Source organism: Periplaneta americana, chromosome 2 (genome assembly GCF_040183065.1).
Source record: "Periplaneta americana isolate PAMFEO1 chromosome 2, P.americana_PAMFEO1_priV1, whole genome shotgun sequence".
NCBI classification, from domain to species: Eukaryota; Metazoa; Arthropoda; class Insecta; order Blattodea; family Blattidae; genus Periplaneta; species Periplaneta americana.
This window is the reverse complement of record NC_091118.1, coordinates 202,780,969-202,804,680: the sequence shown is the minus strand read 5'-3', so window position 1 is coordinate 202,804,680 and position 23,712 is coordinate 202,780,969. Positions and strand designations below refer to the sequence as shown.

The 23,712-nt window shown below is 34.4% G+C and overlaps 2 protein-coding genes across 3 annotated transcripts in view; one reads left to right on the top strand and one right to left on the bottom strand.

Annotated features, from left to right (window-relative positions):
• LOC138695219 (putative ankyrin repeat protein RF_0381) overlaps positions 1–23,712 on the bottom strand; it is a 29,560-nt gene that overhangs the window by 1,793 nt on the left and 4,055 nt on the right. Inside the window, exon 2 of the mRNA XM_069819679.1 lies at positions 708–1,212. Within this exon, the coding sequence (XP_069675780.1) occupies positions 708–1,190 (483 nt within the window). The 5' untranslated portion in view covers positions 1,191–1,212. The remainder of the gene's footprint in view (positions 1–707; positions 1,213–23,712) is intronic.
• LOC138695064 (synaptic vesicle glycoprotein 2B-like) overlaps positions 10,206–23,712 on the top strand; it is a 30,938-nt gene continuing 17,431 nt past the window's right edge. Inside the window, exons 1-6 of one of the 2 annotated variants that reach the window (XM_069819419.1) lie at positions 10,207–10,441; positions 12,105–12,161; positions 12,437–12,598; positions 14,237–14,399; positions 14,673–14,794; positions 22,713–22,957. In XM_069819419.1, the coding sequence (XP_069675520.1) occupies positions 10,402–10,441; positions 12,105–12,161; positions 12,437–12,598; positions 14,237–14,399; positions 14,673–14,794; positions 22,713–22,957 (789 nt within the window). In that variant the 5' untranslated portion in view covers positions 10,207–10,401. Of the gene's footprint in view, positions 10,442–12,104; positions 12,162–12,436; positions 12,599–14,236; positions 14,400–14,672; positions 14,795–22,712; positions 22,958–23,712 lie in introns of both variants that reach the window. The other variant, XM_069819420.1, reaches the window with a different exon arrangement.

Genomic DNA, 23,712 nt, shown 5'->3' with positions numbered 1-23,712 from the left:
CTTATTATAGAACTAGTAGATTCATTGGACGATAGTGCAGCTTCTTTGATAAGTGACACCACTTCCAAAGCCTTGCATCTGCCCCAATCAGGTCCATGCGATGCCAAGAAAAGGAATTATGAAAATTAATATTTCGAGAGATTTTCAAATATGTAAACATGAATAAAAATTACAAATAACTACAAATTCTTCTAATTCCTGAAAAAAGTGTTAAATTCATGTGTCTGCACCCATTTCTATCAAACGTTTCATGGTCCCATCCAGAGAAACATAAGTTTGTTAGTGACAATTCTATATATTGTAGAAATGTCATTAAATTCTGGGAACTCATGTTTCGTATGTCATAGGAAGTTGAAAATATATTGTACAGTAGTTGGGCTATATTGTAATTGAGAGTATTGAATATTGGTGTGGATTTTAGGGAAAGTACTTTATTAATAAAATCTGTAAATTCCAACCGATTGTACTAATTCTTAAAAAAATTGTTAAATTCTTGCGTCTACACCAGTAGGCCTATCTATCATAGGATTAAAGGTTCGATGCAAAGAAAATAAATTATGCAAATATATTTATGCTCGACCATGCGCTCGTTTCTTAAACAAACATACTCGCGTCTTAATTACTATCATTATAGGCTCGTTGCATAATGTACTATTTTCCGCGAGATTTTCAAATATAACAGAGAGATAATAAAACTAAGAACTTACTGTCTTGTTTTGTAGGCTGGGTTCTTCGTATTGCTTAAGCTTCGTTTCCAGCACTTTTATCTGCTGGTTTGCGATGGACAGATTCAGCGCCAATGCAGACACAGCGGTACTGCAGTCGGTGAGCACTTCTCGAACATATGTCCCGTTCTCTTTCTCAGCTATCTCGGGTCCTAGTGCCGCCAGTTTTGAGATGTAAGAAGATTCCACTTCCTGAATAGCCATCAGCACTTCAATCAAGTTCTTGAACGAATCTACATCACCACTGCCCTGGATTTCATTCGAATTGTCTGCTAGTTGTTGAAAAATGCTGTGGAAGTCGGTTGTTGAATTCATTCCCTGTTGTAGCATCGTTAAGAAATGTAAAATCAGCAACTGACGACGGGGACCCAACATCGTGTTCTGTTGTAGTTGTTCACATATTGGATAGATGGAAAACACAGTTGGGCTGGTCACATTCAGTGGACTGTACGTTGAAGTCGCCATTGTAAAGTCGAAATGCAATTATCTGAAATTAGAAAAAAATATGTGCATGTAGTCTTTACCGTGATCGTGCCAGAGAATCAGTCCCATTCCGAGACTTATTTTGTGGTTTCGTAACAAGCTGTTTTTTTACGGTGATGGGTTGTTAGCTCTTCACCCAACCCCAAGCTGGAGAACCACCCCTTATCGGCTGTCTACGACTGCTTATTCAATATATTCGCAGCTACTCTCCATATTTTATACGGGGTGTATCTAAATTCATGTCAAATATTTCGGGGACATGTTCCTAACACCAAAACATTACAAAAAGTTCATATTAACATTGGTCTCAAAATAATTTATTTCAGAGTTACAAGACAAAATTTAATGTTGCAAAAATTGCTTGGAGTGGCTTCCTCCTGCTTCGATGTGTCCCCTAAACCTGCGTTACATGCTCTGGCGTACTCTGTTGAAAATTCCTGGAGTGTTTCGTATTTCGTCAAATCCAGTTTGGATACGCTCTCAGAATATCAACATGAAGTACAGGAGTCGCATAAACCAGGGACTTTAATGTCCCCAGACGAAGAAATCCATTGGATTCAAATCAGGCGATCGAGCAGGACATACAATGAATCCCTTTCGACCAATACATCTTTGGGGAAACCGATCATTAAAAAAATTACGAACTATCAGACTGAAATGTGCTGGAGCAGCATCGTGTTAAAACACATTCGTTGGATGACGTCCAGAAGCAGATCATCAATTAAATGATGCAAATCATTTCGTTCTGTTCACTCACAGAATACATTTTTCTTCTGATTTCTTTGCTCTACAAAATACAAAAAAAACATCAAACAATCAGCGGTTAATGAAGGGACAAATCCTTTAATAACTCCCTAACGAATGGTTTTCAGACCCATGTTTTTATTAACTTTTTTAATTGTTTTGATATTAGGAACACGTCCCCGAAATATTTGACACCAATTTAGATACACGCTGTATAACAGTTATATTACCGGTTGTCCTGTATGTTTGTGAAACTTGGACTCTCACTTTGAGAGAGGAACAGAGATTAAGAGTGTCTGAGAATAAGGTTCTTAGAAAAATATTTGGGGCTAAGAGGGATGAAGCTACAGGAGAATGGAGAAAGTTACACAACGCAGAACTGCATCTGACATAATTAGGAACATTAAAATCCAAAAGTTTGAGATGGGCAGGGCATGTAGCACGTATGGGCGAATCCAGAAATGCATATAGAGTGTTAGTTGGGAGGCCGGAGGGAAAAAGACCTTTGGGAAGGCGAGACGTAGATGGGAAGATAATATTAAAATGGATTTGAGAGATGTAAGATATGATGATAGGGACTGGATTAATCTTGCACAAAAATAGGGGCCGATGGCGGGCTTATGTGAGACCAGCAATGAACCTGCGGGTTCCTTAAAAGCCATAAGAAAGTTAGTTAATTTTCTTATTTATCTTAAGAGTTGGAAATTAAAAATAATTTTCAGTGTTGCTATTTCTGTTAAACTTAAGCGCACAACAACCTAGACAGTTATAGGCCCTGACATATGAACCCAGGGTCCCTAGGCAGATAAAAGAGTGGGACTGCGTTTTTGGTAATTTAGCAAAAAAAAAAAACAACTTCACTACCATTCACTGGTCATTTCCGGAATTCTATCCTAAGAGATTATTCTATAAAATCTCAAGACTCTATACACTATAAAATGTTATAGAATAAAGCCAGGTGCGATTTGAAACACACAAAAACAAAGCACACAAACACAGTGTTGCCACTTGAATTGTCAAAAAATTAACTTTGGTCAATCATTTTCTATTCCATTCTGAAAAAATGACATTATTTTTCGTGCCCTCAATGTGTAGGTCTACCATTGCATTCCCTATATATATATACTACCCGTACCCGTGCGCTCCGCTGCACCCGTTAGAAATAAATATAAAGTAATTACATAATTAAAATAGGACATTTCATCCAGAGAACATTCGTGTTTGATAGAGGGATAAATCGTTTATTATGTTACTTAATTTAAATTCTATTAAAAAAATTAAAGTGCGATCATTTTGACCCAGAGACCACTCATTTGGTTATAAAAAGTATTTTAGGAAATACAGGAAACGAATGTACAGAATAGCCTATCAAGTTTTCTGTGCATAAGAAGCTATTTTAATCTTACCTGTTCTCGATTCACTCAGAAGTTACTGTAATAACATTATAGCATTATGTCCATCTAGAGAAACTACACTTTCCAATAGTGAATTAATAATTAATTATACAAATCGGTTAATTTAGCTTCCGATATTACTTCATACAAACACAGAAACATTCTCTGTAGGTTATGTTTCATAGCTTTCGATTGTTGTTGTCCAAGGCCCCTTATAGACAAAATCATTTGTTTCTTATTTCATTACACCGCCTTAGATGGCGTTGTTATTTTAATTTTAAAACTCATTTATCTCATTAAATATCAGTCCTATCAAAATTGTGCATAGAATAAAACTTATCGGAAATTATTTGTAAAGAAGCGCTTGTTATGTTTATATTTTTCATGAAAATTAATAATAAGGGAGATTTTTCGATTTGTTTAATTCAAGCCCCCTTATAACCCCCCTTTTAAATAAAATATTTTGAATGCCATATAGCCTAAATTCTAAGTTACAACTAACTTAATTTATATTCCAATTTTCGTATAAATCGGTTCAGCCATTATCGCGTGAAAATGTAACAAACATCCAGACAGACAGACATACAAACAAAATTTTCAAAAAAGCGATTTTCGGTTTCAGGGTGGTTAATTATATATGTTAGGACCAATTATTTTTGTAAAATCGAAAATTATCAGAAAAATTTCGGCTATAGATTTATTATTAGTATAAGTAGATATGGAAGTTGTTTTAATATACCAAAAATTACCAGTATTATTTTTTTCTGACCCTTCCGAGGTTGGGGCCCTAGGCAGCTCTTTATTTTGCTTAGACACAAGTTCTCTGTACAGTTAACATTAATTTTGAGACGACATGAACACCATAAATAAATTATGAATTAACCACCTAAACTTGTTTTTTTTTCGGATTTTAATAGAACTTTTGCAATTATATAATAGTAATTAATGTAACTAGTGTATAATCTTCTATAATACAACGAGTGCTGATAGTTTCTCGTCAAAGATCAAGTATACAGAACACAGTGGCTGACCTCGATGATTTAAAGTTCAGAATCCGCCTTGCGAATCAAAATGTCACTATTTATATGATGAGGATTACCTGGAGAGAGGTGGAAAACAGGCTTGACATCTGGCGTGCTACAAATGGTAGTCATGTTGAAGTGTACTGAAATTGCAACTCTTTAAGTTTTAGAAAATAATTAATTAATTAACTAGTGGACATACTCGTGTTAATTATGTAAGTCTATGCGGCTTACAGCTGTTTCGGTGCTTCACACACCATCGTCAGAGCCTACTAGATCTCGGCGTCATCTCGAACTTCTCTGCCTGTTATGTGGGTGCGTTTGATTGTTGAAAGGTGTTGAAAAGTGGAATCAAATAGTGTGTGTGTACTGAAATTGATCTGTGTGTTGAGGATTTGATTAGGGTGTGTTTTAGTGTGTTTGTATATTTCATATTGTTCTAGTGTGTTGAGTTTTTGGTTCTTGGGTTGTATGTGTATGTTCGAGATGAAGCCGTGATCTAGTAGGCTCTGACGATGGTGTGTGAAGCACCGAAACAGCTGTAAGCCGCACAAACTTACATAATTAACACGATTAAGTCCACTAGTTACTTAATTATATTCAAGTGTTAAAAGTAGTGTACGCAAGATTCAAAATGGAGTATTAGAAAATGTTAACAGTTTCAATTAAATAAGTTTATCATTAGAGCTATGGAGTTTTATTTGATTGGTGTTCTAAGCGAGAGTGTCATGCCATACTCGGCGTCATCTCAGTGGTCATTAATTTCATCGTTTTCGTCATCAACAGCACCGGGTCCACGAAAATAGCAGAGCGTTCCGGTTCGTGAAAACATCTATTTCGAGCCCTGGTTGACATTGGCCGAAACTTCATGAGAAAATTTCTTCACCATAAGGACTCGAACCAGCGTTCATTTCGTAACGTGAATTCAGGCACGATGCCTTAGACCACGTCGCTACGGCGTGGGACGGTAAGGAATTTTCCTCTCCCAAAAAAAGAATAAACAGAAATATATAAAACAATGGACTAGTATTCCTGCAAAAGAAGTGTTATTTGACCCACTTCATAGCGATCTTATGCGTTGCAGACGTGGGCATTTAAAGCGATGCGCCGTACTACTCTGATTGCTGCAACACGCATCACTTGTTAACGTAATACTCATGGCGAAGTGCATCAACATTGATTAAAAACGCAGTAATCATAGATTACGATACGATGGTTAAACAGTAGCCGTGGTTAAAATGTAATTTATGTGCACCATTCATAATCACCGATTACTAAAACTTGGCTAGCTGACACCTCATTTAACCAGAGTAAAGTCTATGATGGTACATTGTTTCTACAAAATGACTAAAGGAAAGCATCCATACCGCTGCAAAGATAATAGTCAACGTCTAAAAACGACTGCGCTCACTATGTTCTACATCGAAATGAACGTATCCTACATTTTCGCGTTGCATTTGTTTGCCTTTGGGCGCTGTTATATTTGTGAGTTCCATTTCTTTGTTTTTCAGTACTTTTAGGTTAAAATCGTACAGAATGGAAAATTGAATCCAAAAATGATTATATCCCAATGTTAGGTTGAAGTATCGATAGACTTAATTACTAGATTTAAATGTAGGCCTATTATATAAAAAAGATGGAATATCCATAAAGGAAAAGGATGCAGAAAATTGGTAGGAATGTGTGTACGATCTTGGACTACACCAGGGAATTGTGCATTATCCTAAGATCCATCCATAACCTCTCTTTGTTCAGCCAGTGACATAGAGAAAGAGATACTGGTATTCGAGTATTCCCTCTTAAAATACAGAAAATAATAGTTACATAGAATCGTAATATAAGCAGCCGATCCGTTGGAGAAATATGATTGTTCTTGTGTTATTTCAATTGATCCATTTGTAGATTTTGATAAACGAAATCCCTCCTGAAATTTTCTGTCACCTAATTGCTCGCAAGAATTCTCTCTTTCCACTAAAGAACCTTCACGCTCACGCTCTATCCAAGTAATTCAAGTACTGCACAATAATAATCGTCTTCGAAATAATCACCTGTGGTTATGGCCGCCATTTTGCTTTACTTGCTCTACTAATCGCTGGTTATCTCCTTTAACCGCTCATATTTGGCCGGTTAGAGATTACTGTGGTTAACTTCCTATTTAAGTCGTAACCGAGGTCGATCCACCGTAAAAATGCTTAATCGGGGATTAGGTCACAATTTTAACCGATGGTTACACTAACCGACGTTGATGCACGTGGGCATCAGTGGTGGATCGCGTGAAGTATTGAAACACGGAACGTTAATTAACCCTTGGTTACTCGCGTTAAATTTCGTAACACCAGTACTCACCTGGATTACAATGGTAATCCACATTTGTTTTTGTTTACAGACAAGGTTTAAACATTGCAATTAGATTTAAATGTTAAGCAAATATATTGTTTTCAGTTATTACAGTAATGAGAATGGATATGTTACGCATAACGGAACGTATTAAATATAAATATTAATAATGAAATATATTATAGTACACAAATTGCATTCAAGTGACATGTTTGCATAATAGTTCCACACTGGATGTGTCTTTGAGTCATAATTTATTGTTGCACCATAGTTATGAGTTAGTTCACTATCATCATAATTATGTAGGATATCTAGCATTGTTGCTTACTCGATGTTTGAAGGTCACCTGAACTCTTGATGTAATCTCTCCCGCAGGAAACGCAAGTTCACTACTGCTGACCTTTCTTACGTCATATTTGATAACGAAATACCTCTCTCAGGGGTGTAGCAATGAAAAAATTCAGGGATGTAACAACCATTCTCACTTCACTTGTAATATTTTCCAAAACAAATACAAACTATTTTACAAAAAGCTGAAACATAACTGTATTTCTAATTTGCATCATTTGAAAATAAAATTAAGCAACCTATGAAAAATAGATTCCAAGAAACTATCAATCACATCACTAAGAAACAGAAAAAACAATTACGCTATTTTTTAAACCTCTTACTGTAGTTCTTTGTTGTTTTTGTCAATTTACGTCAATTGACTCATCCCCTTAAAAGAAGGGATTCATTTAGTCTTCTACGTCACGTAAATCGGCAAGTTTTTCAAAATTTGGAGTTATGTCAGACATTGCAATTATGAGCTGATGGAATAAATTTTCGTCTGAAATACGTGATCTTGGTTTGGATTTTACAATGGCCAACTGAGAAAAAAACTGTTCGCAAATATAGGTTGAGCCAAACATAGAAGCAATTTTCATAACAAAAGTCCGAAGATGTGGATATTTTACTTGGCAAAGTTGTTTATATATATCTAAACCAGTCATATTTGTGCATTTGCACTTGGTAAATGTGTCATTTTTCAGTCGAAGAACTTCTAACTGAAGGTCTAATCTTACACATTGATCATTAATGGAGAATGGATTAGCAAATAATAGAAATTCATTCTCTAATTTCTTAAAATCACTGAATCTTTTGTCTGTGAATTCACTTATTACATTTTCCAATATTTGATACAAGTGGCTAATGTTAACATCGGGTGATAGATTAAGCGATTTTAAAGAAGGAAAATGATAAAATTCTCTCTGATTTAACTGCATCAGAAATAGACGCAGTTGTGACACAAACAGCTTTAATTCATCGTACATATGTACGATATTTTTATCTTTTCCTTGAAGAGAAATGTTGAAATCGTTAAGAGTGCTGGTTATGTCGCACAGAAAAGCCAAATCAATGATCCACCTCTCGTCTGTCAATTAATTTATCGTTTCACCCTGAAAAGGAAACGCATAATGATTATATAGTCGGTTTACAAGCAAAACACATTAAGTGAGGAATATTACTTCTGAGCAAAAGGCATTTGTACTGTATATACTGCTTATGTATAAACTTAGAATTGGAAAATAAAATACAATTAAAAAGAAATAACTTACTCAAATTAATAATATTTTGAGGATTCAGTTTTGTCGGAATAAAATTGTCTTTTTTTCAGAAGTAATATTTTTGACTTAATGTGTTTTGCTTGTAAACCGACGATGTTACTACGTTACTATTACTTACTACTACTACTTACTACACACCACCACCACCACCACTCCTACTCCTATTTCTACTCCTACTACTACTATAATTTAAAAAAATAAAAAATTATGTTCTATTAAAACGACGCCACAACTGCCAAGGTTATATTAGCGTCGCCGGTGTGCCGGAATTTTTCCCGCAGAAGTTCTTTTATATGTCACTAAATCTACTGACATGAGCCTGTCGCATTTAAGCACACTTAATGCCATCGACCTTGGCCGGGATCCAACCCGCAACCGCGGGCACAGAAGGCCATCACTCTACCGACTCCGTCATTCAGGCCGACACTATTATTACTGTTTATTATTATTATTATTTAAGTTACAGTAGTTGCATTATTTTAAGTTTAATTACTGAAATGCAAACTGTACCTGCTTGTTAAAGAAATCACTTATGGTGTTCCGCAGATCAAAAAACCTCTTCAACATTTTCCCACGACTGAGCCATCTCACTTGTGTGTAGTATGCCATGTCTTCATATCCATCACCCATCTCTTTCAACAATTGCCTGAATTGTCTATGTTTCAGTGATTTCGATTTTATTTTATTAATTGTTTTCACTACAACGTTCATAACACTTTCGACGTTAGCAATTTTCGAGCTTAAAACCTGTTGATGTATTATACAGTGAAAACTGTAAATAGTATCAGATCTTCCCCGTGCAGTCAAATAAGATTTTAACCTGCCGACGAATCCTTTTTTCTCACCAGCCATGCATGGTGCTCCGTCAGTTGTGACAGATATTAATTTCGACCAGTCTAGATTTCGTTTTTCTACGGATGAACAGAACGCTTTGAAAATATCGTCACCTGTGGTAGTATCCATCAATGGGATTAAGTCCAATAGATATTCATTAATAACAAGCTTCTCATCCACTCCTTGGATGAATAATACTAATTGTGCCGTATCTGTTATGTCCGTGCTCTCATCTATGGCAATGGAGTACGCCATAAACTGTCCCACTTTAACTTCCAATTGTTTTTGAATATCATTTGAAATATTCACAACTCTTCTACCTATTGTTCGACGGGAAAGTTTAAGTTTTTCAAACATATTTTTTTGTTCTGGACATATTAATCCAACAGCCTCATTCAGACATTTCTTTATAAATTCCCCTTCTGTGTAACATTTTTTAGCTTTCGCGATCTCCCAAGCTATCCGATAACTCGCCTGAACAATTCTTTTCGATAAAATTTCACTACCTAAGCTTTTCTCTGTGTTGGATTTGTCTCTGGCCTGATATTTCTCTTTCAACTCTAGTAACTGTTTTGTACGATCACAACCTGAAAAAATACAATATTGTTACAGAATAAAAAACGATTACCAAACCTCATGGAAGAAGATTGAACAAGCAGAAGAAGAGTAAACGCCATAAAATCATATGAATGCTTAAAATTAATATACTATAAATATTGAAATCAAACACTTGCCTTTAATTTGTCTGTGTTCGTTATGACAGCTTTCATAATGTCGCTGAACGTTGCTCTTCTTGACTGCTAGTAAAATTTTGTAGCATAATAAGCACCTAACACTTTCTCCTTCTTCGCAACAAAAGAATTCATTTTCCCATTCTTTGTGGAAGTAATATTTTTTCGACTTTTTTACTTCAGGAGCTTCCTTAGAGAGCGACATTATTTTAGCGAAATCCACCGCTGACTTCGTTACCTCAGACCGATCGGACTGGTAAACAGCTAGGGGTATGGAGGGAGGGAAGTCACGTGGCTACGTTCGACTCCGTGCGAAATGTACTACTGATGCCCACGTCTGCCGGTTAGCAGAATACAAAGATGGTTATATGACACTGCCTTCAAAGATAAGGAGCATCTGTGTGAATGTTTGCAGTATGAAGTCACTTAAGCCTTGATCGTGACAGAGCGTGAATTATAGAACCTCGTTGTCTTCTATTAATTGTATTCTTGACATCGTGAACTGCAGTAGCGTCAGAATTAACATGGCAACAAGGCAAGAAGAAGATGCAACGAAAAATGATGGTAAGTAATATAAATTTAACAGGCTGTAACAGCATGCGTTGTTGAGTAACTGATTGACCACATTGAATCTTCATATCGCCTTGGTAGTTTTGTGATCATCAACAAGATATTTTAGATTCATTGTTAGATAAAATGGAAATACTAAAGTGTTTATTGTCACATGATTTAGCCCACAGCTTGTTCTGGCTTCTAAAAAAATAATGTCGAGTTTTGTACCTAACCGATATTCGTTTACATTTTGGTTTGAGATCGATAATGCCTTTAAGGAATATTAATATTATTATTTCATTCTATTTTAACGTTATTTTTATTATCCAAATACCAGAGTAGATCTGTTTTTGGAGTAGACCTACATTATGAGCAGTAAAATATAAATTACAATGTTATTAGTAGGTTATGTATGACACAAGTTACATAACGTACCGTATTGCAGTACGAGATAAGAAAATTGTCCACCAAGGCCGAAAGTCAACTTCGATAACACATTGAGTGTAGTAATATGATGTTACGATACGCATATTGTACAACGTTTTATTCTCTTTCAAATTTTACTATTAATTAAATTGTATTTTACTATTTAAATATATATATATATAGTTTGTACCTAGCAGAGCAAATACTCGTGCTTGGGGCCACTTTCTACCATTTACCCTAAAATTTTGACGTTTTATTAGACTTTACAATCTCTTTTGAAAGAGAGGTGACAGGATTTTGTTTATAATGCGATTACTGAAACAATTGAATTTACATTAGCTATGGTAACTAAGTCACTATAAATAAATTAGTAGGAGACAATTGAATTTCATTTTCTGTCATAATTTTTGCATCTTCGTAAAAATTAGTGTAACAAATGAAGAAAGTGTTACCTCTAAAATCGATATTACAGAAAGTTGATATTGCAGTTAATGTGTACAATTTTGATAAATTAATTTGTGTTCTTTATTGAACTAATGTGTTAAAGTATCTCATTGAAAAATGTTTATGAATGTCACGAACTTTGGCATTAAGTAAAAACAAATGCGGATAAAATGTTACTAGATCGTAAAATTACGAAGTTGTTCATCATCTTTCTTTCCAGTTTTAGAGCTGGTAACCTGTTATGTTCTCCCGCCAGTTTCTGTGGTCTTCCAAACAATATTTTTTCTCTGACTGTGTAAAGGAGAATTTTTTTTTTTTAATTCTCATTTTGTACGTTCTATTAATATGCTGTAGCCAATTCGTCCTGTACTGATTATTGTCTGTTAATGGTGTAATTTTGAGTTCTTCTGCAATATCTGAATTTCTCTTGCGGTTTAGCAACGTGTAGTCCGCGGTTTTCTGATGAATTGCAAATCGACTGATCATGTTCCCTAATAGACCATGCTTCACTACTTTACATGAGTACCGATCTTCCCATAATTCTGTAAGCTTTCATTCTGCTGTGTTTTTGAACTTTCTTAGCATTCAAAGTTTGGTTGATTATTATTTGTAGTCTCAATACTGTTACACTCTCTATATGCGCATACATGTATAAGTATGAAATATCAAAATAAAATGCTATTAGAAATATACCTACGTCTTCTATTCATCATTGAGAAACGCGTATAATATGTTAAATTCGTATTAACTTACGGTGAAACGTACTAAATCATCATACAATGAAATCTACGCTTTTATTTTTCAGAAAAATCCACGAGCATTGTTGAAACAGCTGATTTTGAGACTGCCATAGCAAACACAGGTGAGACATTATTGAGGCAGTAAGCTATATGCTTATACGTATAAATAATATTAAGAAATCATCTAAATAATGAGGCTTATAAATATTTCCTTCTCCCTAATTCTGGAGAGAATGACGTGGCCGGACTCTGTGCATGGCTACCCTGTTATCCAGCATTAAGAATGATGCAATCAGTCAGTTTTATTGCTTTTTAAGTCACGAATGATATAGTCATGTGGAATTTTTTGTATCTTATTAGGGCTACATGACTCTGATACTTAATGTTTTTGTTAAAGGTTTCGGCAAATTTAACTATCTCCTGATGCTGGTCTCTCTGCCAGTAGTACTGGGATCACTGTTCGACACATCCACCATGTCGTACGTACTGCCATCTGCTGAATGTGACCTCAATATGTCAAACTTTGATAAAGGCATTTTGAACGCAATGGTGTATGCAGGTAAATGAAATGAAGTGCTAGTCAGTCCTCTAAAATTTTTTCTCTTCGATAAACGTCATTTAAAAACTCTTCAGAGGAAAAAATCACAATCATAATTTTATTCTTCTTCCTTTTTGTTTTTATTCTTGTTGGTCTTTTCTTTACGTATATGTTATTAAGTCTTCTGTTTCGTGATCTAAAGAGGCACTCTATTTAAAAATACTTTCCTTTAGGACGACATTTTAACATTTCTCTTACTCGCTTATTGCATTTCATGATGTTTCATTATAGGTAATTTGATTTTAATCAACTTTTTCTAACATGGAGAAAGCCTCTTGTTATTCAGACATTTCAGGTCCTTGAACAAATTGTACTATTTTTTCTTATTGCCCATATTTTTAATCTCATGAATGCTACAGGTGATGCAATAATCTTATAGAACATTTATTGGGTTTCCTATTTTTAGAAATATTATTGTAATTGTCATATTGGACTCCAGATAATGTATATGAGAATATGATTTAGGCCTATATACAGGATTTAAACGACTTAAACTACCAAAAAAAAATACTAGTGGTAGAGCATAAATAACTGAAGAAGAAAGATAAATAATATTTTTCTGTAACTATCAAGGCTTTCCAAGAGAAAATGTATGTTTTCTGAGTCTAAAGTTATTTAATGCCTATGCTTAATTTTGAATGGGAACTTCCGGCATTTGCTTCAATAGGTTATATCCATGAGGTCATTGCCACGTAGCGAGTTTAATCCTTAAGGCATAGATAAACGATGTAGGTCATGTCTGTTTTTGAATTTGGGTATTGTTCTTTTGTTTTGTCAAGAAATGAATGCACCCTGTATTAAAAACAGAAAATATAAATGTCATCCATGTTATTATTACAACCAAATTATATTTAACCTTCTCAAATATTACTTAAGGGCGAAATAAATTTTAAAGCAGAGAATTACAAATTTATTATTAAAACTTACTTCTGCAAAGAAGTTTTAATCGGAGAGAAGTATCGTTATGGCTACAATTCTGGAACTTCGACAAAACCTTCTCAGAATTGTTGATATGTAAATTAAATATTTTCTTAGTGGAATAACTCTTCTCTTCCCTGAAGAAGATGGCAGAGCTAGCCGTCGAAAGCTTGGAAGCTAATCTCCAACTCACTTGGCTGAGAACCCGAGAAGAGTTATTCCACATCAAACGCCGGGAAAGCCTCAAGTCATACAAATATTTTCTTGTCCGCGTGACAAAATAATACATGTTTAAAAGAGACATAATTAAAAATTAAATTTACCTTCTCGGACAATCGAAAGTTACACATAGATTATTATTAAATTAATAAAATCGTCTGCAAACAAAGCTATGACATCCTGAACGCAAAAACAAAAACTGAAAGCTATCATTCAAAATTCAACACGGGGTATTGTAAGTTTTTATTTAATGCTGCAAATAATAGGCCTAACATTTAAACATTTTCTGTCTTGTCAAAAACAGATATTCAGAAATTAGTTTCAATATCCTTTATTCATGTTTTATGCCCAAGGGCAGGTCCTTCGCTGCAAACCCAACATTCTCCAATCTTCCTACTTTTCCGCCGACTTATTAGTCTCATATTGTTCCGTATTATTAAAATGACTGCTTGTCTGTTGTAGGCAACGTATCGACTGCTTTTCTGTGGGGATATTTAGCGGATAATTATGGACGGCGACTTCTTCTTCTTTCTGGATGCTTTCTGCTGACTGTTATTACTGTAGCTTCGAGCTTCTCACAAGTCTTTTGGCTTTTGGTTGTTTTCAAATTCTTTGGAGGTGTCATGTGAGTTCTTTAAACTATTATTTTAATTAATTTCAACAGCAGTTACAATATTGTCATTTGGATCCATAAGTTCATGTTCTAAAAGCCTGATAAATATGCGTGCAATTTTTATTGTAAAGAGTTGAAAATATGACAATATTATTGTGCACTAATAAACCACAAAACTACGTTTTTTGTAACATAACGAGTAGCAACTGAATATAAAATTGCATAAATTAGCTACCGGCATAGAGACGAATTAAACTGCCATGTTGTTCATATGTTGGTGCACAGATCTTGTGGGCCGTTCGTACTTATGCTGACATACATGGCAGAATTCACCAGCACTCTGCACAGAACCAGGATCATGATGATGAATGCAATCTACAACAGTCTGGGTTTCATCACAGTGCCAGGTACATTCTACTGGGATTTATTTACATACAGGATGTTTCACAATTAAACGTACAAACTGCACAACATATTCCAGTAGGAGTGAATAGTACTTATGAAATAAGGCAAAAATCCCAATAAATATGCATCCTGAAGTCAGCCGTTTCCGAGATCCATGGAGTTTTATTATGTCTCGTTAGTATAGGTGCCCTGGGGTAACATAACAATAGGCCTACCACTGTCAAACTCACATAGATTAGGTCTTTATTTCAAGCTGCAATTTAAAAATTCGGGGTAGGCTGTATCGGAAGCAAAATAGGAAAGTTTCATACGTGAATACGCCGCTGATAGAATTGCTGTTCATCTTCCGCACACTTCAAGAATAGACGCTAAACAATCAAATTGTAGTCACCACTAATGTAAATATGTTGTGATATGCCTATGGCAAAACACAGGTTGTAAAATAGCATGTAAATATTAAAAAAAAAGGTAAACGTCAGCAGTGAGAATCAACATCTCTTCTCTCCAGATACCCAAAAAACTCAGTACATCTTCGCTGTGTTGGGACTCCTGGGAGTAACCATCTTGTAGGCCTATGCATTGACAGTAAACATTTCGGTTACTATAATAACCATCGTGCTCTATCGTTTGCTACCCGTTGCTTATATGTCTGCACCCATTTGCGCTGCATATGCCTCAAAATTGTGAATTTTCTATCTTTACACAAATTCAACTCGCGATTTTTTCCTATTTAACTCGTCGACTACTGATTGTTGCTCAATTGGCATTATAGCCTTGTTGTTACGAATCGTTTGACACTACTACGAATGTTCTATCGCTTCGCATTTTCGAGTTACACTGCTTCGGCTGCCGAGCGACCCGCCAATTCGTGCCTCAAATTCCCCTCTCCCGTATATCCCTGGATAATGTCATCAGCTCCAACTCAAGGTCATGTTGGATACCTACATTGGTAATTCGTTTCGCGATCGCCGTTTATTGTATTGGAATATGTCGTGTACTTTAGAAATTATAGACGCGATAAAACTGGCCTGAAAATGTATCTGTCGACTTTCTAGGATGCCAACCTAGTACTGGACCGAACTTGTATTCACATCAAAAGCAACCGCGGAAGATTTGTAAAATTGTGTTCAACACGTAATTAAGAAAGAATATTTATTCTGGTACCTAGACTACATACGCTAGTGGATTATAGTGATTTTCTAGATATCAGGTTCAATTTTCTTTTACCAACTTCGTTTCGAATTTCGAGTAAGCTTACTTACAAATACTACAACTAGCAGTTATTTTCTAACTGTTATGTTGGCAGCAATAATTTTGGTTTGCAGTAGAAGGAATCTAATGAAATTGAAGTAACAAAGCTTGTGAAATTTGAACGTAATTAATAATTAGTTAGTAATATCGGTATTAATATTAATACCAATACATAATTCAGTTGTGTTTCGTTGTGATTCCAATTCAACACTATATCCAGGTAAGTGTAATTAAATAAGATACAACTTATAGACCCACTAATGAAACATGCACGTGGCTAATGGACAGAAATATATTTTTTAGTTTTGCGATTTCTATTAAAATGTCCAAGAGAGGAAATAACATGGCAGCGACTTAGACCTAGGAGTATCTATTATCCTACATTATTTTCAAAGTGGTATTCCGTTTTCGGAATTCTTACTAATTATTTCACGTGGTCAAATTAATTACCGACACATTTTTAGGTTACGTCTCGTGAATCGGAACTGTTTAGTCAAAGCAATGAATTCCATGTTGTCAGACAATAGGCCTACATTTTAATATTAGATCATATTTTTTTAAAGGCGCTCGCAACTGCAGAGGTTATATCAGCGTCGCCGGTGTGCCTGAATTTTGTTCCGCAGGAGTTCTTTTACATGCCAATAAATCTACTGACATGAGAGTGTCGCATTCAAACACACTTAAATGCCATCGACCTGGGCCGGGATCGAACCTGCAACCTCGGGCATAGAAAGCCAGCGCTATACCAACTACGCTACCCAGGCCGACTAGATCATATTAATCTACTAATTACCAACATAATGTGTGAGAGGTCCAGGAAGAAAATATACTCTTTCACAAATTACTGAACCATTTAGAAAACACCTCCCATCATAAAGATGAGATGTAAATGAGTAAATAGGCAAGACATCGTTATTGTTAATACTATATTATTATTATTATTATTATTATTATTATTATTATTATTATTATTATTATTATTATTATTTAATACGTTCTGATTTTACCCTCTTTGGTGATATCTGGCATTAGTTGGCAACACTGAAGAGATGGCTAAATTAACTTTTTAGGAACTACTCTTACGTGATCCTCACTATGAGACATTCTTAAATTGAAAATAACTTAATATTTATAACATTAAGTGTTCTGTAAAAATTGTAAATATTTAAGGATTTTTGTTGTTTTTTTTTTTTGTTTTACGTTTTGAATGAAGTGGGCCTAAGTATTTAACCTTCAAAATGAGCCGAAGATCATATAAGTTATATATATATATATATATATATATATATATATATATATATATATCTTTGACAACATACCAGAAATATTTCGAATTATCTACAACGATGCGCACAATATTTCAGGAACTTTAATGCTTCCTATTTACCAACTTCATTAAAGGGGGGGGGGGTAATAGAAAAACACTTGTTTCATTTTTTCATTCACAGAATACGTAAATTTGATTTCAACGAAATCGGAGACAGGAAGGTTTAAATTTGTGCGATTTCACGTACAATGGCTCCTATACAAGTGTGTATTTCTTTCTACCAATCCTGTGGTGTAAATAAGATTTCTCCACCCTTTTGTTTACATCAGGAACTAGATTGGCTGGACATAGAGGAACCGGTTTGTTTCTGTCTACACGTACTGCGTGTGAAGAAATATTTTGTGAGATTGACAGTTCGCAGGATAGATGGGTAGGCGTTAAATTTCGCATTTGAAGGCAAGACTTAATCTTGACCAATCACAGTTGAAGATCGTGACTGTGATTGGCCAGGACCAAGTCTAGTCTCCACGTATGGGAGTTAACGCACATAGCCCACGAAAAGTACAATATATCACTTGCAGACTGAGATGGAACGAGGCCGGAAACTATCGTATGGTCTAATCTAGACCGCGTCTGTAGCTACAGCGCTGGCGGCCCAGATTCGATCCCCGTCCAGATCGGAATGGAATTTGTAGTGGGCAAAGCAGACGTTGCAAAGGGTTTTTCTCGAAGTTCTCCCGTTTCCCCTCACCATTATCATCATTATTCCACCAGCCGCCAAATTACTCTTCAAGGAACGACCACTCTTATAAATTGAGGGAAAGAAGACAGAGGACGGACACTGGAAAGTTTTCTTTTCTCAATCGTACTATCAGGGACTTGAATGCTTTACCTGCAGACTTACTAAAGGCTTTACCAACAACCAAAAATATATTTAAAAATAGGCTTAAGGACTTTACTAATAGACGATAATTATACACAGTATTTAAAGGGTGTAATTGATACTTTGTTATTGAAGTGTTCTATCAGTGAAGAATTGTGTTGTGTCAGTGAAGTGTGTTGAGTAGGTGAAACGTGTTCCTGTCAGTGAAGCTTTATAGTTTGTAGTGGCAGTGCAAAGTATTTGAACAGTGAAATGTTTTTGAAGTGTTAGTGAAATCAGGATAGACTCAGTGAAATGTGTCGTAGTTCCAGTGCAGTGAGTGAGTTGACAGCGAAATGAGTGTAGTGTTGAAAGGTACTTGTGCAGATATGAACATGTCATACTCGTGGGTTTTAGATCGAACATAGGTTTAAGGTATAAATTAGATTTACTTTAAATGTTATTTGAACTGATCGTGCTTCATTTAATTTAGGATGTTCCCTGTTATTATTATTATTATTTTTATTGTTATTATTATTAATTATTGTTAGTATTAATTATTAGTATTATTATTAATTGTATTTTTAATTAATAAGTTTATTATTGTCATTATTGAGTGTAATTAGTTACCACTGCCACCGGGTATCTACCCATTGCAGTGTGAATAAATACATACATACATACATAGGCCTACATACATACATACTCCACAATCACCCTCACTCTACGAGGTCCTGAGCCAGGCTTCCAGAAAAAATAAAACATGGTTAACAACTGTATACATTGTGTTCCGTAGTTATTCCTTTCATTAAAACTTAACAAATCTAGTCTAAGGAGCGACTGATACATAATCTTTAAGTTCAGTTTTGACGATTGCAACTGCTAACGTAATATAACCTGATATGCAGAATGTTATATCTAAAAATAAACGTTAAAGATCTGCAGCAGACCCTACAAATGAGAAAAATGAACTGTTGTAATTTAAGAAAATGTGTTTTAACATTATACATATTATTGCAATTGTAATAGATAAGCAATGAAATGAAAGCTTAGAAAATAATGACTTTTTGTTTTTCAGTGTGTATATGTATTATGTACCAAGATCACGTTTCTTTTTTTCAATGCATCGTGACGTAATATACCGTAATTCAAGTACAGTACATATTGTTTTCTCTTAGAAGAATATACTATATTATTTAACGTGAAATAATGTTAATTTGTAAATAAATAATAATAAAATCATAATTATACAGGGTGTTTCAGAAATACTTTGACAAACTTTGGGGACATGTTCCTCACAACGAAACAAGAAAAAAATCCATAGAAACATACGTCCGAAAATCGTTAGTTTTTTAGTTATTAATGAAAGAACGTAATAAAACATTTGCTAGATATTGCCAGCTTGGTAGCGAGTGCTGCAATTTTAATCAATTGAGAAACTCATAACAATGAAAGTTTACGTTCAACGCGTTTCGAGGTACAATCCAACAACTTAATTTTTTTTTTTTTGGTAGGTTATTTTACGACGCTTTATCACATCTTAGGTTATTTAGCGTCTGAATGAGATGAAGGTGATAATGCCGGTGAAATGAGTCCGGGGTCCAACACCGAAAGAACAACTTAACTTAAGTTTGTAACCGATAATAATATTCATTTTGTTATATAATATAATTGATGTTATCGATACAAGTCTACTGATGCACCCATTGTATCCTAGATGGCTATGTGTTGCCAGGGAGACTTGTTTACTACAGGAAAACATTTTGAACATTTGTTATGATTTTCTGAATTGATTGAAGTTGCAACACTTGCTACCAGGCTGACAATATCTAACAGATGTTTCATTATGTTCTTTCATTAATAACTAAAAAACTAAGAATTTTCGGACATATGTTTATATGAACTTTTTTTTCTTGTTTTAGCGTGAGAAACATGCCCCCAAGGTTTGTCAAAGTAATATTTCTGAAACACCCTGTATATCACAAATATTTCAATTTTCAAATAATGTTTGTGCGTTATTCCTTTGTCTTTCGTAGAAGTTGTTATATAAATTTATCCATGACCATAACGAAAAACATGCCTTTACTAAATACTTTTGCGTTTGTAAAGTAGGCTTTTATTCAACATTACTTTATTTCACTAGTGAGATAAAGACTTTACCTCACAGTTTGAACTTTATCTCACAGTTCATTAGTTTTTCCTAGTACCCGGGCACACACGTATATTTTTCCATTGAACTATTACTCAAGAAGTTAATATATTAGTTACTAGATGTCACTACCTCTACTTCTTTATTACCATTTCTTAAATATACATACACTAAGGGTGGAATTCATAGTCGTCACTTATAAAATGAGTGAACCCTTAAGTAATAAGTGTTTGCTTATAATAAGGGATCCCTTAAGTCAATTCCGAATTCATAGACAACACTTATTTTCACGTAATGAGTGCTCACTTACAACTGCCGGACATGACGTCATAACAAAAGCTGACTCTCATTGAACTAATCGAAAGCATCTCTACATGTGGGTTGCTATAACAACGAGTTATCAATATTATTGTACTGAATAAGTTATATACAGCAATAGTTTCATGATATGTTGGATTCTAGTTGCATGTTGGTTATAGTTTTAATCAGATATCCTACTAATTGAACACGTGTTCTGTAGTAGTGAATTTCTTAAAAAAATTGATTAAGCCTATTAGGCCTACTATATAATACTGTATATTGAATTTATTAACATAGTGTTATATTAACTCTGTAATTTGCCAATTATAGCTACATTTTACATTTTTGGCTATGATATCTATACTTAACTCTTTTTAATTTATTTTTATTTGGTATTTTTCATTTATATCTAGATCTGTGTTTTTTATTTAGGTAGTATCTATTTGTTTTTTTTTTATTTTTAATTTGTAATTACACTGGTATCTGTTTATCTCTTTTGTCTTGTTATATGCAATTCTATGTTTTTTTAACAAATATCTGTACTGTCTGTTGTAATTGGGGCGTTGCCCTGTTATATAAACAAATAAACGAGTAAATGAATAAATGAGTAAATAAGTAAATGAGTAAATGGGTAAATAAGTAAATAAGTAAGTAAATAAAAAATATATATATAAACAAGTAAATAAGTAAGTACTGGTAAGTAAGTAAATAAATAACGATCAATTTGGCTAGAGCAGCAACTTCGAATTGATCTGAAAACGATATCGCTTCTTAAATTCCAGTTCACTATATATTTCCAGAGGATTCTCCATGTCTCTAATATACCTTTTTGGGACACGTATATTTTCCTCATTTCGTTCAATAAACTCCACAAAATTCTCAAAATCATTCTCAGTATCCATTTTGAAAATGAGTGGCCACTAAAGGGTACAAATCAGCTCACTTAAGTAATCACTTAAGTTATCACTCATTATGTGAATGAGGGACAACTATGAATTAGAAATGAGTATAAGTAACCACTTAAGGATTCACTTATTTATAAGTGACGACTATGAATTCCGCCCTCAATCTCCTTCTATTTTCTCTGTCTACTACGTCGTAATTTATGCATTACATCCATATCTAATATGTATTTTTTTTTTTAATTAGTAATAATTTACCTTTTGGGAAGCGAGGAGACTTGAACCTGCGAAGTTGGGTTTATAGGATTTTAGGATTTTATAATTTTATAACAACACGCGTTAGTCAGCTGAGCTAAACAGACACAATGATTAATTATATTTTAATATTCCTCTTAAGTTTACAGAAGTAAAATGTGAAATTATTTCAATCACCGTGAACACTTCTAAATAATTCATGAAACTTCAAAAAGATGAAAATACACGTTTAAAATGAAAAAAAATATATATTAAAATTATATAATTAATTATAATTTGTTATTTATCCAACGCCTTAGATACCATTCTTCACTAATCATGGCCTCCTACATCATGACCTACCTAGTACACATATCGATTCTAAAATCCATGCCATGATATGTGATTATATGAGGAATTATTTTCAACATATTTTCTTTTATAAAACATAATTTTTCGTTATAGTCATAGATAAAATTACGTATGGTACTTGTGAGCGTGATCTTTATTGGGCTCGTGTAATTTAAGCACGAGGCTGACGCCTCGTGCTTAAATCTTTCCACTCGCGCAATAAAGATGCACTTACCTCACAAGTACCATAAATAACTATTATTACAACTTATTTACTGCTGATGATTTATTATTGTGCATGATGTATCTCAGGCACTTACTCGTATAACATAAATTATTTCATTTGTTTGATTGTGATTTTCTCAAGCATAATCCTTTACTTACTGTAACACTTTTTACATCCCTACCTGATTGTAGTAGTATGCAGTCTTATAGCCTACAGAGGGCCACGCAGCATTTCCAATAACTTCAAAATCAAAAGTTGCCGTGCTGAATTCGTGACACCACTGAGCTATGAGCTCCATTTACCAATTGAATTTGGTTGTAGTCTACGCACAACTGTTAAAATGCCTTGTGTCGATATGCGTGTGGTTATTTCCTGCAGCTCTGGCTTGGGCAATAATACGGCAGCCCTGGTCCTGGACCCTCTTCGGAGGTTACATCGTGTTCAACTCCTGGCGGGTGTTTATCGTGGCGTGTGCCGTCCCCAGCTTCATCGCGGGGTGTTTCTTGTTGTTCTTCGACGAGTCGCCCAAGTTCCTCATGTCCCAAGGAAGAAGAGAAGAAGCGCTGAACGTTTTCAAGAGGATTTACAGCCTCAACACGGGCAAACATCCCGATACATTCCCTGTAAGTTCGACATCACCTCAACTTTTTCTGGGATTCTAACTTTCTCATTTTAGGGTGGAATTCATAGTCGTCACTTTAAAATGAGTGAACCCTTAAGTAATAAGTGTTTGCTTATAATAAGGGAACCCTTAAGTCAATTCCGAATTCATAGACAACACTTATTTTCACGTAATGAGTGCTCACTTACAGCTGCCGGACATGACGTCATAACAAAAGCTGACTCTCATTGAACTAATCGAAAGCAGCTCTACATGTGGAGTTGCTATAACAACGAGTTATCAATATTAATGTACTGAATAAGTTATATACAGCAAATAGTTTCATGATATGTTAAATTCTAGTTGCATGTTAGTTTTAGTTATAATCAGATATCCTACTAATTGGAACACATGTTCTGTAGTAGTGAATTTCTTAAATAAATAAATTAAGCCTATTAGGCCTACTATATAATACTGTATATTGAATTTGTTAACATAGTGTTATATTTACTCTATAATTTGCCAATTATAGCTACATTTTACATTTTTGGCTATGATACCTAGGTATACTTAACTCTTTTTAAATTTATTTTTATTTTGTATTTTTTTTATTTATATCTAGATCTGTGTCTTTTATTTAGGTAGTATCTACTTGTTTTTTTTTTAATTTTTAATTTTTAATTACACTTGTATCTGCTTTATCTCCTTTTTCATATTATAAGCAATTCTATGTTTTTTTAACAAATATCTGTACTGTTTATTGTAATTGGGGCTTTG